This window comes from Accipiter gentilis, chromosome 27, assembly GCF_929443795.1.
Source record: "Accipiter gentilis chromosome 27, bAccGen1.1, whole genome shotgun sequence".
Lineage (NCBI taxonomy): Eukaryota > Metazoa > Chordata > Aves > Accipitriformes > Accipitridae > Astur > Astur gentilis.
Window position 1 is genome coordinate 10,802,861 of NC_064906.1, and position 19,110 is coordinate 10,821,970.

General features: G+C 38.1%; 1 protein-coding gene across 3 annotated transcripts in view; it reads right to left on the reverse strand.

Annotated features, from left to right (window-relative positions):
* The window catches only part of MBP (myelin basic protein), a 123,257-nt gene that overhangs the window by 87,318 nt on the left and 16,829 nt on the right, over positions 1 to 19,110 (reverse strand). For all 3 annotated transcript variants that reach the window (XM_049830481.1, XM_049830482.1, XM_049830483.1), the window contains exon 2: positions 6,482 to 6,556. In XM_049830481.1, the coding sequence (XP_049686438.1) occupies positions 6,482 to 6,532 (51 nt within the window). In that variant the 5' untranslated portion in view covers positions 6,533 to 6,556. The remainder of the gene's footprint in view (positions 1 to 6,481; positions 6,557 to 19,110) is intronic.

The window sequence follows — 19,110 nt, forward strand, 5'->3', positions numbered from 1 at the left end:
TGACCACCACAAAAGTAAAAGCACAAAAAGGTTATGTGAGGAAGGAAAATATTGCTCCCTTTCAGGATCTCCATGTCCCATTCTGCTTCCTCAAGATTAAAAATATATACAACTTTGCCTTCATTTCTTCCAGCATGAAGATGCTAAAGCACTGAACAAGATGTTCTCAGGCTGAAGTATAGGCTGACTTTTCTAACAGAAGTCAACAACTTCCAGCAACTGTAACAGTTTATAGAGAGTTCACAAAGAATGGGCAGTGGATTAAACCCTTGTTCTTCCAACTCCTTGCTAATTAAGTGGTACTGTCATTAAACTTATTTGACAGGACATTCATCTAGTTCTATATTAAAGCTAACAAGAAGGGAACTGTAGGAAACTATACCACAACAGCCTGGCATCTGAAGCACAAGACCTTAAAAAGTACAGAGCGTACTTCCCTGTTTTTCTAGTTAGTTCTGCAGGCTGAGGGTGGGAGAACAAAGCCTAAGACCCTACCTCCTCCCCAGCCAAAACCACAGTGACTGCACCTCTTCCTTTTACACCCATGCAAGCTCAACCAGCTCGAGACTTAAATCAAGTTGTGTGCACAACATAAAAACATGCTCTCAACTTATTTCATGTAACCGTTACCTACATATTTACTCACATCTTCACTGAAATGCAGATCTAGTGACCTATTGCCAAGATTAAACAATTCGGGTAACTCCTCAAACACTAGCAGCAAGTGCTGTGGCAGTGACCAGAGCTTGCTGCTCACTCACATCTGCCTGGTCTCCCACCTTTAACTCTTTCTCCAGCTGCTTTGCACAGCAGAGCACTGTACCTTCAGCAGCCTTTGCATACACACAGCAAAGGGAAACATGAAAGTGTAAAAATACCAGCTCTGATCCAGGGACGGTTTATCTTCTACACATACCTATGATGAGTTTACCATATTTTAGATACTAGAAAGATTAAATGTTGTAACTACAATTGACACTATTAAATTCAGCGCCGGAAAAGTTTAATGAACAGTCAAGTATTCACACACATGACTTGGATTTAGAGACATTGAGTTGTTCCCTTTAACTTTATAGTAGAGCTACTTGAGTACTTAAACATTAGACATAGGCTTCCAATACCATACTGAATGATGGTCTTAAGGTTAATTTTTGAGGACAGATGTCATAGCTACTGCATACTTGGCATTCTCAGAAGCTTCAAACAGTACAGTCATTTCTGTATCGCTATGATATCATCTCACTAGCTGAAGCACATTAGTGCCTGAAGGCTCTACTCAAGGTCTCCAAGCACAACTTTTAATACAGGATGACACTGCATCTGTCCCAACGAACAATCCAGTTAGACAGTACGAAGGTTAAGAAATGAAAAAGGAGGATAGAGCAAGCACAAAAGGATTTGCTCAAGGCCAAATCTACGTTGATGGTAGAATTTGAAGAAAACAGACGTCTACCAAATTGAACTGGTCTGGCTTAACCTGATTGCCCAGAACTTCCCTTCACACCCTCGAAGAGGATTTGCCCTGTCCAAAAGCAGCACTTCCTTGTACCAGGCACCAGTTTAACCAGACACTGGCTGGTCACAAGAATTTCTACAATGTGTAACCTCTAAAACTGGCTGGTGAAAATGCTCCTCGAATCTCTCACAGAAAACATTGGCACTCTCAACATTTTAAAGTTCTTCTCTCTTCTTCCTTTGGCCTCACAAAGCTACTGGCTTGGGAGGGAGTGTTTTAATCAATATATCAAATACAAAGAATACACCACTGTAGCTAGCCCCTGTGCTCTTTATGGCTTTACTGCAAAAGGTAAAACTCTGAGAAAACACACAGTTGTACTAGAAAGTAAAAATAGTGCTATATAACTTTGCTAGGGCAAAAAAGTGAAAAGGCTCCACTCTAATTTATGTATGGTAATAAAGACTATTCATTGAAATGTAATAAAATCAAATGCCACCTTTTTTTTGTTTGAGGATTTTATTTTTTACAGAAAAGCATATCCCAGACTTCAAAATCCTCACAATCTGTATGTCACATATCTCTCAAAGTATAAGTATTAAAAAATATACCTCTATCTTATAAAAATAACACTTTAGAGAAATTAATAAAGCAAATAAAATTATTTCATCTGTTGTTTTTTTCCTTTCTTGATACTTTATGATGCATACCAAGAGGAAGCACCTGGTAAAAACCACACATACACTCAGATCTGTAAGCAGTCTCAACTATGAGAGGTCAGGCATCAGATGAGATCTGTGTGAAAGTCCTTTTGCTTGCAGATCGGTGAGTGTCTATGAGGTGAACAATACAACTACTGTCCTGTGCCAGCCATCTTCAGAATTTCAACTCCCTCTCATCAGGGAGAGCCAGAAAACTTCCTGCTAATGTTATGAGGACTAAGGCTGCACAGGGTGCAAATTTCTGAACATTAGCAAGACAACAAGGAAAAAAGAGGAAAGAAAACAGAATCTTCTCAGAAGCAGCATAGAAACAATCCGATTTATTGATACATGCTCACTGTAGCAATTTAGCTTCAACGAATTATGCTGAGTTCTCCTTAAACATTAAGAACCAGTCAGTTTATTAAAATTATCAAATCCACCGCTGCAAAACACATTATAGAATTTAGGTAGATACATAGGGCAATTAAAGGAAAGATTTTTCATAAGTTTACTACGCAGCAAGACTTGGTCATTGTTAACAGGTAGCTTTTAGTTCAAACAAAACATTAAATTGTAGACTGAGTAACTTATCATCACTACATCTGTTTTCAGTTTTGGCCTGTGAGAAAGCAATATACTGTGGCAATTACATTTCCCAAAGTTTTTCAGAGCTAGATATCAGAGGTAGCAATTGGGTTTAGTTCCTTGGTGTTTATTTACAGCACACCCCAAGCATGTCAAGGATGTGAAATAGGTACATGATGCAGTATTTGCAATAATCTAACATGTTCCAGGCCTGTATAAGTTTCTTGAGCAATCCCTTGACATGACAGGGCAGTGGGGTTTGATCTTTTATTACAGGTCACAAACTTGGTTTCCAGCTCCTCACAGTACTATGTGACCTGAGACACATGGAAACCAGGCTCCATAGACTTGATGCCATTGGGTAGTTGCTGTGGAATAGATGGGACGATGCCAGAAACCTTCCTTCCAACCCCATCTTCCCAAACAATCAATGAAGTTAAGGACCAGTTTTGACAGGTACCAAGAAGGTTGGAAGATTTTGGGATGGCAATATATGTGCTGTGCAGAATTCTCTGAGGGAGACAATCAAATTGGAGAGTAGCAGAGAATTGCGCTGTTGCAATACTTACAGGCAGCTTTAGTTGTTACAAAAGAACACGTGGCACTTCATAGTTAACGATGCCAAATTAACACAGATCAACTACAACTCCAAACAAAGACCAATAAAACTTCAGTCATCTACTCTGCCTACTCCTCTACATTTAGCTCTTTGAGAACTTCAAGAAACTCACAGGGCATGAAGGACAGCCCATTCTTTTTGTTACAGTTGTTCTTCGATACATTTTTGTAAGTTTAAATGCAAGTATTAACACTAACAACAAAGTTAAAGAAAATAAATACTTACACATTTACTAATGCATTAAGCAGACTGCAAAGTCTATTATCATCCAAAGTAAAAAGAAGATAAATAAATACAATAAATACAAAAGAGAGAAATCTGACAGAATGAGATGGAGTATGTCGTGCTATTTGAGCAAAACATGAGGGTTTTGTAAGTATTTTCTGCATTATTTAGGTCAAATAGACCAACTATTTCTCAAAACATTCAATTTCACAGTATCTCATTATTTATTAAATCACTGTAGCCTAGCATATTTATAAATCAAAAGAACAGTATTTTGAAAGAAGTATCACAGCATGGGAAGCCACCTTGTTGTCTTTTGCAAATTGCCTGATTTTAAAGCATCTTGGTGTCACGTGAGACATTTGATGAAATAATTACTTTCCAGATCTTTATTTCTAATTTTGTAATTCAAATACCCAAATTTACTGAAAGTAAAGCAAAGCTAGATGCCGACTCAAAAAAAATTCCCCATATAACCGCTGTATTACAGGACATTTATTGAACAACCAAGAACTAGGATTGCAACAGTTTGGCAACAGTCCCTCTAATGCCACTATACATAAAACAGCCCTCTGGAGAACTGGTCTATCAGTTCAGGAGCCAGGACAGTGTTTGTGCAGCAAATTTGACATCACAGGTTCAAAGGAGGTGCCCAAAATGATCTTGTTCTATATTTTGGGGAAAGGAAATATAGTAAACAGCCTGCAATTACAAGTAATGAATTTAGAAAGACCCTGAATGAGATGTTAGTCTCTTTCATTGCAGTTCTATTGCTAAGAGGGAGAAGAGGCAGTTCAGCATTTCCACTGCAAGCCCTCAGCAATTGTCTCCCATAGCACACTAGAAGACCGGTGGGAAAACAGTTCTAATTTACAGCTATATTGAACAACAACAACAACAAGCGCTACTTCAACTTAAAAAAATGAAGAAAAAAAAAGATGAAAGAAAAGAGCATGACATATGGTTACTATTGCCATTAAGAACTTTAATGCTGCCTGTAAGAACTCAATCAAGATTGACTAGTTACGTGGAATACATAGTAGCACCTTAACCATATATTTCCTGATTTTAAATCTGTGGCCTTATTTCTTGTGACACTATTACTGTCTTACGCGCATAAAGGGAGATTTTGATCAAGCATTGCCTATTTTAAAGTTAAGGCGTTTGGTGCTTTTGGTTTACTGTCACTTTAGGAGGATGAATGAGGGACAGAAGATATTACTACAGAAATAAGTTACCCCTTCAAAATATTTTAGGTAAATGAATATTATTTTGATTGCAGAATGAAGTATTCTCCATGAACTAATTGGGAAAAAGAAAGAATTTTAAAAAATTGCAGCAATCCATTTCCTTGTAGACCTGTCTTACACACTAAGTGCAAGACTCACAGCCACCTGACTCTTGCTCACCACTGCAGAACTTGGTACCTATTGCATAGGCTGCTAGGGTTTGAAGAATCTTTTCCTTTTTGAGGCCCCATGTGCCCAACAACTCACTCACCTGCCACCCAGATGCATCAGACACATGTGATCCTACAGCAGGAGAAAAGTTATGATGCATTTTTCTAAGCAATTTTATTCCTCGAAGACCAAAGCAGGGAATATGTGGTGTACAACAGCCCATCAAGCTCTGTATACATGCCATATCACAACTGTGAGATCTCGCACCCTTGGTCAGAAAGGATCAAAATATTTGGCTAAATAAATCTGTTTGGTGCATTTGACTTTGCTGGGTGTGCACAGTGGAGTTTTCTAGAGGGGAAGTCTACAAGACCAGTCACTACAAGACCACAACTTGGGACTCACGCTATTGTTTGTATTGAAACTGAAACTTTGGGCTACAAAACCAATTTGCAAAATACTGCACAAACACAAAACAAAAACACACATAGCCAGTTGTCCTCTCTTCCTGCTGTTTTCTCCCTATTCCTTCTAGTGTGCTTATGTTTTTTCCTAAAGGAGGTGGCAAAGAAATAATAACTGTATGAATTCTAGTTTGTATACCTTTTAGGAATAGCTGCTTATCTGCCACAGCAGTGCAAAATACCCACATTCCTCCAGATAAAGCACAGAACTATCTGTTTACATCATCTGTCCAATGCAAAGGGCAATAGCTTTACACAGTGGGGACTCAGACTGCAAACTGTTATTTTTGGGTGGGGATGTGTGGAGGGAAGTTAGCAATAGCTAGCAAGAAGCAGCATCTTTTTATATATATATATATATATATATATATATATATAAAGATGTATTTTTTTAAGATATGCGTGAATTCTCTTCCGGTACAATGTAGAAAGACAAATAAACAAGATATTATCACAAGGCAAACAGAATACCACATAACGTGCAAAATACACAACAGTGTCAGCAGAGGCTCAGAAAACAAAATAATTTTTACTGAACATTTTGACAGTTCTCAATGTTTTCTTCTGGGGACAAGATTTTTAAAGCTGTATCTCATCAGACTGACAATCTTTTCCTTTAGAATTCTCTTATTTTACATGTTTCTATATAGTTTCTTTCTTATGGATAAAGCCAATGACTGCCCAAATGGAAAGCTGTCAACATGCAGAACATAATTCAGCTCTGCGTTTCTGCAGTATCATGCTTCTGAGGCTCATTTCATTCATTTCCACCATGACCAAGAAGCTTTTTATCAGTTACAGATCTGACGCAGGAAAACATCACATCTGTCATTAAATCCAGCACAGCAAAATCCTGGTTTGGCCACATCCCATAGGACCCTCTTTAAAAAAAGGTGGTGATTTTATAGTGACAACTACAAAATAGTAATGGTGAAAGTGATCTGGTAAACACACTAGTGTACTAAAAAATGTGTATTTCAAAACACATATTCTGAAGTGGCCCTGCCTCTTCAATTTTCTACACTTACCTTGGTTGACTTGTCAGCACTATGTTCTCGTTTTCCTACATGGTTCCCCATGATGGATCACCCGAACTTCAAATTCTGAAAAGATAAAACCAAAACAGCATTTTTGAAATCAATACATTTGTAGTGAAATACAAATTACTATGTCATCTGACACAGAACAAAGAGAGAGTTCTCATACAATAAGCATTTTTACAGTCCAAGGTAAGATCTGTGAAAGATCTTAAAAAAAAAATAAAATTAAAAAATGCTTATCTGGTCTACTTTGCAAATCTAAGCAATATCAGAAAGCTTTCCTTCTTATAACAAAAGACATAAACAGAGGAGGAAAAATAAAGTGTTTATTGTGAAATTTGCAGATAAAACAAGGACTAGATTAGAAATCAGGTAGAGGCCCGGTCTTTCAATACTACGTTTATAACACCAAAACAGTGTAATATGTATCAAATGATCTGTAACTACAAACTTCCATAAAAGATCAAGTAAGTTCTTTTGAATTCACATTTGCCATTATATAAACAGCAATTACTGAAAAAAAAAGCACCATACTAAACGGCTATCAATTTGCTGTGAAGGTGAGAATGGATATGTTCTTTACAGCCCACACTTTCATGACAAGCACATAAGAAAGGAATGCTAACTCTTTCTTTGTATTTTCTGGCTCATCCTGTTCTATCTCAGCTTTAACAGAGCTTATGTAGGTTAAACCACAACACTCAAATTTCAGCTTTTAGAGTACACTGGTGGTTAAGCTACATATTTCTTCTCGTAGAAGCATGTGTTTGTATAAAACCTTATACACAGCTGCTGCCTTCAGCCGACTTGAATGCGGTGTGAGATAGCATTTAAAGTCCTGAAACTTAAAAACTACATGCAAAAGAAGTTTCAAGTGGACTTCTTCCTCTCAGAATTATGAACTGAACTTTCAATAATAAAGTTCAGTTTCTGGTGTTAACAGTAACACTTCGTTACACTGCCCATAACCAGAGGTATATACCATAAAACCTTAACATCAGAAATCCTGGCACAATGCTCTCGCTATCAGAGGGCGAAGTTATTTCATTAAGCATAATCTTCAGAAAATGCTTGGGAGAAAAGTACAACCAGACCTCTGCTATGATAGAAAACACGTAAAGTAAAACAGTAGGCTATTAACCAGTTTCAGTCAGTAGAACATACAGTTATAACCCCAACTACACGCACTGATTTGTTTACCAAAAGACTCTAAAGATAGAAACTTTGATTACTTCTGACTTTTTCCATCACAGAAATGTGCACTTTATCAAAAGCAATCTTGTCCTGAATCTCTACTGCAACTTTTGGAGTGACTAACAGATTTATTTCTGCCCCACTCCGATGACAGATTTTCAAGTTAGTGAGGGTCTGCAGTGCTCACATGACTATTCACTGAATTCCATTCGCTCTAAAATCAAAGTGCCACATATCAGTGTATCCAATTAAATAACTCCTCACAAATATCCACTTCTAATGTCTCACAAAGGAAAAATTAAAAAAACATCCAAACTCAGTAAACGTACTCAAGGTAGAGTTCATTGGCAAATTGGAAACAGAGTTGTTTGTTTGTTTTTAAACAGCGCTATTACATAAAAGATTGAAGGAAAAACCCTACCCTTTTAAATTGTGAAATCTGCACAACCAATTCACATTCTTGTGAGATTATGAAAATTTTCAAGGAAAAATACAAATAATTTCATATACATTGGGTTTCAGAGCTGAACTACCCCAAATGGGCCTTTCCTCTACAAATTATGAGCAGCAGCTCACCTCTCATCACCTACTTTGCATGTAAGGAAAACAGAGTGGAATACAAAACTGTAAGAAATGTCTACAGCAGAAAATAAAGGCATAATGTTCTGAGTGTTACTCTTCCCGTCATTTATCAAAAGATTAACTATCAAACTTGATCTGTAATATGTATACATTTAAGTAAACAGATTATGGAGCCAACATAACATTTGCAAACCAGAACTCCGATCAGTGTACTCCTGCCTCCCCTTAGTCTCCCTGGTGTCTCCGGAGTAATGCTCCATGAAAAACCACCCTGTACCCATAAAAGACTGAGCATAGCCGAGTCCCAGTCCTGCAGTGCCATCGTAGAAAAAGATACCAGATGCAGACAAGCTATGCTGTGAAACTTAGCCAGATAAATATTTAAAAATCATTTGCTGGCAGTGAAAAGAAAAGCAGTAAAAATTTCTATGCTACCACACCATAGATACCTGAAAATGATAAGGCCAGTTTTCTGCTCAGAAGTCTGCACAAAGCAAGCAAACAAAATGAAAACCAAGCAAACAGAGAAGCATATGAAATGGCTAAGCAACACACTCCTGATTCCCATATGCATAATTCCTTCAGAAAGACACTACAAATTACACATGGAAGGAAATAAAAAAGAAAACAAGGTTTGGAGAAATGGAAATGCACAACTCTATTCAAAGTTTAGGAGTGTGGTTTGAGAGTACACCTACGACTGGGCCAAGTGTTCTGTTTCTCTACAGACTTAAAAGCTGAAAACTAATGGCATTGATTAAGCCCATAAATGTGCACTTCTGTTTCCTTTATTGTTTTGAACGTGTCAGAAGGACAGCATATGGTCTAAAGTCGCATGATAGACCCCTTCTTATTCTCACCTCATATCCGGAAACTAACACTAATACAACTAGATTTTACTTCATCTTTTTCATGCATAAATGAACACAGATGTTTAAACTCAAGATAAGTTAGCTACAGGTACCTGCTATAAAATCCTCACATAGAGGTAAAGCTCCTTTTTAGCCAAAGGGACAAAAGCAACCATCCAGGTAGCAATAATATCCTAAAAGTTACAGAATTCTTCATGCTACCTGTCAAATGGAGAAAACTAAGTAATTCTTTAGGAAAAAAAAAAGGCTTCCAAAAAATCTGACATGAATTAGGAAAGGAAACATATAGTGCCAACTGTTCTGTAGATACCTGATTAGGAAGCAAAAACATATATACATGCAAGCCTGTAAACATTAAATTCATCTACAGAAACAGAAAGACCTTATTCTTCATTTTAGCCTCAAGCAGAACTCTGCCTCACTTGATTAAAAACTGAACACATGGGTCATTTTCACTTCAGGATGAGAGTACATCCTGAAGTGCTGACTTGAAACGCTGCTTTTGGTTCTTACTGTCATGAGAAGACCACACTGCACAGTTTCTACCTATGCCAACCTTCATGCAATGAGCTGAATCACTGACTTCAATGGGATTACTCATTGTACGATCTTTGCAGGAACTTGCAGTCAACTATGCAAAAAATCTGAGCTGGAAAAAGATTTGTATTTTCTTTTTAGTCACCTTCATAACATACAGGTTGCCAGACTAAGCAGCTCTCTGTAAAGTGAAGCAGCAGCTTCTTGCACTTATCAACAAACGTCGGTCAACTGATCAACATTCTTTTCTGCGGAGGAATCCATACATGCTTCAGCACTGATAAATAGCCAAAAGAACAGTGATGAAGCTCCCGAACAATGCAAAAACAGAAGTGCTGTCGAAATGCAGTAACCTTCTTTCAATCCAACAAGAATCACATCTAACAATAAGCTGCCAAAATAGGCCTGAGCACAAGATTGAGTTTATGACCTCAACAGCATTTGCCTGAAGCCTTTGGGATGAAACTCCGCAAGTTTCATAAATCCTGTGAGATGAAAGATTTTGCACATGGGCTTGACTCACAAAATGAGAGGGGACACTACGCAGGTCTGTGGCGATCAGAGTACATCACCAGCCTCCCTATAAAACTCCCCATCAAGACTGTGGGTTTCAGCATATTAAAACCGTCTCAGAGGCTCAGGAAATAACAGGCCATGTGAGCAAATTGATTTAATAGGACTAAAAGTTGAAAACATTTCAGCTACCTAACAACTCTTTGGGGTGAAGTGAGTGAATTGCAGCAGGAAGCTGTGAACCGCCGCTGCAGACGCTGCCAGAGGAGTCACCCAGCCGCCTCACGCCACAACCACGTACCCAGCTGAATCAGCTCTGCTGCCAAGACCTGGGCACTTCCCAGTCAATGACTGATACAGGAATAACTCCAGCTATCCAGGCTGCTTCAAGTAATTCCAAAGACAGCCCAGGGATTTTGCCTGGGGAAATAAAATAGAGTGTCTCCTCCCATCAAGTTACCTTATTACGGAGTCAATCTAACAGGTAACCTCATGGAAGCCTAGACCAGGCTGCTTTCCTGCCCTCTTCATGATAGGATGCCATATTCCCACTAGCAACAACTACAGAAACGCCACTGCCTTACCCAAGGAGAGAAATTTCTCCTTGCTGTCTGCCAAACACAAAATAAAACCCAAGCAAATACAAATATATAAAAATACATGTATGTTGCGATCAAGTAACTTATTTCTCTTCATCTGAACAGTTGATTAAAAATAGGGTTTTAGAAACATGTATCATCATATCATTTTTTTTTTAGCCCTTTCCAGCCTGCCTGTTGAAATTAAGTGGATATTTGTAGTTAAAAAGAAGTTCTAATCATTTTCCCATACACACACAGAGTCCTATGAAGAAGTTTAAATTATGATTTAGAATTTTCACTGAAAGGCAGAAAAATCCTTCTCTGAACTTTTTGAATATACCAAGAAATGCAATGGTATTACCTTCTGCAGGTTACACTGTTTTAACTGCAAAACAGCATTTTCTTTCTTACCCATGGAAGCCTGAGAAAAGTTCACCCCTTGTAATTGTCAGACTCTTTAAAGAGTGTCCTTCCCCTGCAATATCTCACAGAGCATTGTAATTTTTGTATATGCTAAATACAAATTATAAACTTCAGCCCAGAACTAGTTTACAGTGAACAGCTCACCAATTGTAATTCAAGAGTTATAAGAGGCTATAAGCCAATGCACTTGGAGCACCTTTATTCAACATTAATGTTTACTTTGTATTAAAATATATGAACTACCAAATGTAAATCACGGGATGCTGCAAATGGATTGTTAAATATGATGCTTGAAGAGTAATTTAGTTACGTAAAATAAGGGTTGAATCTTACCTCTTCCCACACACTTAACTATGACTCAACAGAACTACACATAATAATAAAGGTATGCAAGTGCTTACATATTTACAAGTATCAGAACATAATTATTACCTTGTCTAGGAATACGTATTCACCACAGACTGATGTTGGATAATAGTGCAGAACTACAATGCTAGATATGTTTAGCAAGTGCTCCTAGCCTTACTCACGCATGGGAAGGGTAACCGTAGAATATAAAAATATTTGAGGAATTTACTTAAAACTTCCTGCTAAATTAATGACTATTCTTATCCAAGTAAATGTTACATTTTAGTACTATATCCAGATCTTATTAGACAAAATAAAGAATGTAATTACTGCTAAGAAATGTGCAAGTTCTCCCTAATTTTGGTAGCCCTCTAATGTAGACTCTTAATTACAAACTTACCCAGCAAAATGACATACACAAGATTATTTTTTTTTCTAGTGTCAGGTCCAAGTTACGTAGCTTCCTGGGAAGCAAGCTGACACATTGCCCAGCACCAGCTGCCAGCTAGATGGAAATCTTTGAGTGGGTTTTTTTAGGCTCTCAGTGTGATACACATCTTCGGAAGAAAGCCCTTCACGTCAGCCTTCTTTCAAAACAGATCGAGATACTGGGCATGCCTCATCTGTTTCTTCAGAATTCCATCATCGTAGTAACCTAGTATGCCAACACACCAAGAGAGAAAACATCCAGCAGGCACAGGTGAGTGACCTGCAGCTAATTCTATCAGCAGCCACAGCCAGATGCTTCAGAGACAGATGTGAGCAACCACATAACAAAAGCAACCTGCCTCATGGGCAAGCTTCTTCCCAGGGATCCTGCCCTCTTAATTCAAGTGTTAAATTATTTCATAAAATACAGTGCCTTTTATCCATTGTTATTTAATGCAGATTTAATTTTTCATTACCCATGAAAGTGTGCAATCCTTGCTAGATCAAGCCTTATTTCACTTTTGACTTCCACAATGATATTTCTCTGAGGAACCCTTCCCGAAAGAAAAATACATTATTCCAGACACATTTCCATCACAAATGATCAAAATCAAGATTTCAGAGGCGACCATAATATTTAAATCAGAGAAGTCACCAGGAGTTTAGTATCGATAGGTGTATTTAATCACGCATGTACAGTGCCTTACATATGAATGTCCTGCCCTTCCTGACCTATCCAGACACTACAGCAACTTTCATGTTTAGGGACAACTGCATGTGCCTTAGCAAGGATCCTAGACCTAGAAAACCACCCCTCTGAGAGATAGGCCAAGTTCCGAAACACTATTTATCTGAGAAAGTACTCCCCAGTGCTAGCACAGTTGTTTGACAGTTTACATACACCTCATAGATTATTGCAAAGGACACCAAAATTCAATAATTTTCACTACAGTTTTCTGCAAACAGTACAACACAGGAGAAAGGCTGCAACACTGAGATAGCATATATTCTACGAAAGAACGCTGTTGCAAGCTATTTCCTAAAATTGCCATGGGGTAAGCACAGCAGACAGGACCCAAGGTTTAAGATCTTTTTTGACTGCTTTGATTACAGTTTTCCGCTATCTATTGCCAACAAGAAGGATGCTGCATATTATTTTTTGTAAAAGCCCATGATTTTCAGAAATCTCATCTCAGCACAGCTAAGGACAGCCCAAACTTGGTTATAGACAAGTCTGTAAAAACAATTATAATGGAATTGGTAAACCACATATATTTATTTTCTGTAGCTTAGGTTTCTCTTGCTTTTCTCTTCTTTCTTCCATCAACCCACTCCACTCTCCTTGCTGGAACACCATCGGCCTCATCCCGCCCATTAAGAAAAGATACAATTTTAAAACAAATTTCTCAAAAGGGCTTTTCTGCTTCCCTTCATGAAAAGAAAAATGCCCACCTAACATCACTTAGCGCATACTGACATCTATACTCCCTTATATAAACATAAATTGTCAATGATTATAATCAAATGGCATTAGCCACATGCTTACTTTTTGTCTTCAAAACACTTAAGATTAGTGGAGCCCTGTGAACTCTATGTCAATCCACCTGCAGGGTCATAAGGAAATTTCCTTAATCACCTCCACTTTAAAAGAGAGACCAGTGCATTTGATGGGGGAGCTAGGTACCACCCCAAAGACCTGGGGCAAGGTACAGGTGCCCCCAATATGTCCAAGCACCCGACGATGCCATTCCTTCTGCTTGCTGCACTTCTACTACAGTACCTACACCTCACGGGTTTGACAAAACGTGGATTTCCTTGTACGCCCTCCATGCCTTTTCTGAGGTACTTGTGCCTCACAGCTATTCCCCATGTAGGGAACAGAGAGAACCACATATATGTCTAACATAGACATCCCTTGAACCTATACCAAAAAGGAAATGTTGTCCCCTTATGAAACTACGACTGATTTGTCTATTTTTATCTCAGTCACCAACATCAACATATTCATTTAATTTGCTACATACTGTCTTTTATACACAATACAACAAAACAGGCTGGTGGTTTTGAGGTTTGGTTGGGTTTTTTTTTTTTCTTTTTTCATATTGGAGGACTGTTGAGGTCTGCGTGGCATACAAAACCTAGGAGCAAGGACCAGTTTTTCCCAACCTTCTGAAGAGGATCAGACACATAATCATTGGTGATTTTTTTTTCCAGCACCTGTGTGCTCCAGAGACAAAATAATTTGACACTGCAGCAAAATAAATTCTCTAATGAAAAAAAATAATGGAGGGTAAAAAAATAAAGGACAGAGAAAGAATCATAGAATCATTTAGGTTGGAAAAGACCTTTAGGATCATCAAGTCCAACCATCAACCAACCAAAGATACAGAGAAAGAACAGAGGCAGATCACAATCTCATTCTATATATTGTAAAAATATGCAGCAGACTCCTAAGACCATCACTTTCCACTATCATCGCTTCTGAACTACCATATTTCCTTTAGGAGTATGCCTCTACAGCTGTGGACTTCACCTCTTCGCCTCAATGAGTCAACAACTAAAAGGTACACACTTGTCCTAAATGCTAACATACGTTTAAAAAAAGATAAACAAGCACATAAGAACATGTAACATAAGTGCAGTATTAACCAGGAAAAAGAAAACAGAAAGAAATTAAAATTCAAATGATAGAAAATGTCAGGCCAAAGTAATAAACTTATCAGTACCTGAGGGGGAAAAAGCATGGAGCAATCAAGAAACCGTACAGACAAGTATCATTATTTGTTACTTGGAGACTTTCAGTTTTTGAGATTAAGGTACTCTGAAATCAGATAAGACCTAACATCTGTTTTCATATAAAAATGAAAAAATACCATGACAATAAAAACAAGATACATTTGAAGACTCACATTTTTTTCCCCGTTCTCTGCTTAGAAAAACAAGTCCTCTCCAAATGGTGAATGGTATGTTCTCCCTTTTAAAGTGAGGTAGGTCACCTAAGCTTCCCAGTGAACACAGCCACTTTGATGATCAGCATTTCATTAAGACACTGTAGAAACTTATGACAAAATGCACACCTGCAGCTCTAAATGCACATGAATCAAAGGCACTGTATGCTGGCTCTTATCTTCTCATATGCAACAGACTGACAGATGGGACAAGAAGATGATTCACTCTCTCCAGACACGGCTAACTTTGCTGTAAGAAAACACTGAACCACTAACTATACCCTTCTCAATTAAATAACTAAAAAAAAAAATAAAAAAAAATAAAAAAAGCACCTCTCTACCTGCCTGACATTTCTCTCCCTCTGTCTGACTTCATACATCATCTATCTATACTGTAAACATATCAACCAAGAGATGGGTTTCCTGTAAATGCTCCTCTGTTACATTTGGCATAAATAGTGCTATTATGGAAGGGTCCAACTTTCACCATACTCCCAAGTTGACTCCCTCTTGGCTTAATCTACTACTGTAAAGTCATGTCCCTCCCTTCCCATAAACACACCACCAAAGAAGCACAAAACCCAATCTTTCTCTTCTGACATGAAAAAAAAATGCATCTTTAACCATATGCTTATATTTCTCACTTTTTGTGCATTACACTTCTCATTTTTTTGCCTTTTCTTTTACTAGCTTCATTTTCTGAGGGTTTGTGCATGAGATTATGCTCTTAAATTATTTTTTTAAGTAATTTGATGGAGACTTAGTCCTCAATATTTTCATGTCTGAGTATGCTTAAAACACATAACAAGGTTCATGTGACAGCCCCTAACAGGTTACCATTATCCACTAGCACAAACACAAATAAAGATAGTTCTCCAGCTTGAAATGGTTTCCTATGCAAGTTGCAAGTGAGATCTCATGAAGCTTAAGTAAGGATTTGTAAATTCCTCTGCTCCTAAATCAATAAATAAATCTAGGAACAAAGTGATTTACAAAGCTGTAGAGAAGCAATTTTTCTGTGCTCATGAATGCTTACCTGGAAACACAAACTATGATACCAGTTTGGGATTTTCTCTGGCAATGACATAATGGGCTGCTTTCCCTTCTGAACACAGAGAGTAAAAATATTTTTTGCTGAGGATAATTGTATATCTGAGAAATAAATAAATCTATCTCCTTTTCAAACAGAATTTTAGTCCAGGTATTTGGGGCTTTAGTTGTTTAGGTCAGAGGCTCAGCAGGTTACAGTCACTAGGCTGTGAGTTGTTGCAGTTGGAATTTTAAATAATTAATGAGTAACAGCAGCAACCCTGGCGCTGAAATCTGCATGAGAAACCACTTAAGTCTTTACATCACCCTGATACAATTATTGTACTTGGGTGCTTCTTCAAATATGCTTTCAAGTACTCGTGCCTCATACTCAAACATCGCCTCATTTTATCAAAATCTTAAATTTCATATACTGATGTTGCTTTCCCAACAGGCTATGTACGAAGACAGTATAGAAATAGCCATTATGGAATTACTATTGAAGAGGAAATGACAAACCCAGGGAAAAATTTCTATTTCAACATGAAAATGTATGAAATATACACAAGACAATTATTTCCCCTTCTTTCATTAAAAAGAAAAATCAGACTATTTATTTCATATTAAAAGGAAGACAAAAGACTGTGACAAGCCAAACACTCATTTCTTCAGCATCATTTTCCAATTCAGTTCACCATTTACACAAAATCAGTGTACAAAACAACCCCAACAAAATCAGGCAACAAATCAAAATAATGGAGTAAGAACACATGTGTTTCAGTAAGGAGACTAGCAGTGTATTCACTGTCAAAGATGATTACCAAAATATACCTCAAATCCACTATATGATTAGAAGTTAAGTAAGCTTATACATAATATTCACAGCACCCGTCACAAGACAATCTTGTTCTTAACAAGTTGCACTTGTAAAGTATGGGGAGGAACGGGATGAACTATTTTACTTTTATTGTTAACTGAATGTTTTTAAAAGAAAAAAATGTTTTAAATACCATCATTAAAATTGTGACAGGGTCCACAGCCTTGAACCAAGAGGGGGGTCTCATTCCACACAGTACGCAAAGACAGTGAAGAAGTTCCTTCCCTAACAGTCTTGCAACATAAGTATACAAAACACATGAGTAGGAGGTAAAACATTCTCCCGTATTACAAACATAGAACAAAGGCAGAGATAATTTAAGGGCAATACGTGAAAAATTACTTACAGCCCACTAGAGAAGCTTAGGCAGACATTAGAAACTTAAATGCAGAGTTGTAATTCTGAAAACCCATTCTCAGCTGCTATATAATGCTTGGGTTTGTAATCACGACAGACACCTCCTTTCTTATTTTACAAGTGCTTCATGGACTTCAAGTTCTGCCATCAGTCATACAAAATAATACTCCAGCCATGATGACACAGCCAAGCAACTCCACATGATTTTATACCAGAACCTCATCAATATACGAGGTTATTTCTCTGTCATCCTAGGTCTTAATTCAGCAGACTTTCTCAGACACAGAAAATGTTAACCATCAGGCTCAGGCTTATCACAAGACGGAGTGGAAACCGCTGTAATTCCCCCCTCCCTGACTTTTTTTAAATCGCTATAGCAGGAGGTCACCCATACCATTAGATGGTAAGCTTGTGATTAGCATACTCACACAGGATGTGGGAAACCAGGGATCATTTCAGAAGATACTGAGGGGAAAGATCAGTCGGACTTGATCACAGGATAACTGTGAGTCAACAATGTGATCTAGCAGGGGAAAATTAAAAAAAAAAAAAAAAACCAGACAGACAAACAGACCTACGTTGTATCATGAGGGGATATTTCCAGTCAAGATCAGGAAGAATTAATGTCATCATACAAGCCACTAGCATAACCTCAGCTGAATACAAGGTACAATTCTGGTCAGCCATATTTAACAACATGAATTTTTTACTAGAACAGATGCGAGGATGATGAGAGCAATAGGAGCCTATTATACAGGGATAAGACTAAAAGCCCCATGACACATCAAGGCTAAGTAAAGCAAAACTAAATGAGTGTTAGGAGAAAATACATGCTGCCCACGTATAAATCCAAGTTAAAAGTCAGAGTGTTTCTAAACATCAGAAGAGCAGGGCTCTGGAAGAACCAGAGGAGAGCAGAAACCCTAGCTATGTTCAAAGCAGAAAGCAAGAGTCTGACCACTGTATTTCAGAGACTGCGTGAATGGCGTGGTTCTTGCCCAGGTAACACAGGCAACTCCTTTTGCCTGAGGATATTCCAATCTACATTTCCAGACAGTATACCTGGAGCATTGCAGGATAGGGCGGGAACAGAGAGGGACCACGTTTTGCTGAACCTGTTCATATACTGACAACTGACTTAAAAAAAGAAACAAACCAACAAACAAACAAAAAAACCCTAAACAAAATAAAATCACAAAAATAGTGATACCCTGGATACCCTGGAAAGGGAGAGCAAAAATGAAACGTGCTAGATTTTAGCCAGCTGGGTTTCACTGGGGTATAGGATACTGGACAAACAGACTTTATTCCCCACTCTGAGTTCATCAATGATTTCTGTTCATGCATTTTATCCTGTAAGCAATCAGTATAAAGTACAGGAAAACTCTAACTCTCTCCGCACAAAGGCATACATCTACTGAAGAAAGGGACCTGCCCAACAGCCTCTACCTTTGCAGCCTGCTCCTTGGAGTGGGAAATGCAGGTCTGAACCTTTTGGGGAAGAGACAGCGCTCATCTCCACCCCAAACACAGCATGGTAGGGTCTTGGCTAACCAGCTCTTCTGCAAGTTTGTGGGCATGTGCCCTCAAGAAAGGATTGTGAGACACACACGAAGCCCACCTCTGCCCCCCACAGCTCTGGGAACAGGAACAGCAGTGTAACACACCTTGTTTGGACAGATACTGACTTTAAGAAGCCTTCTACTCAGCTTGTTGGCTACACTGGATAATAATCTGAGACATCTAATTCTCAGTACAGATAGACTACCTATCAGTACAGATAGGTGCTTTATACAAGGCTCTTCAAGTCACTTTAACCCCTATTTCCCAAACAATCTACAAACCAACTGGTCTTTTCATAACATTCCTCCCAAGACTATATTCCAGAATAGCCCTCAAAATCCCCTCCCCTCCTCAAGCACTCTGC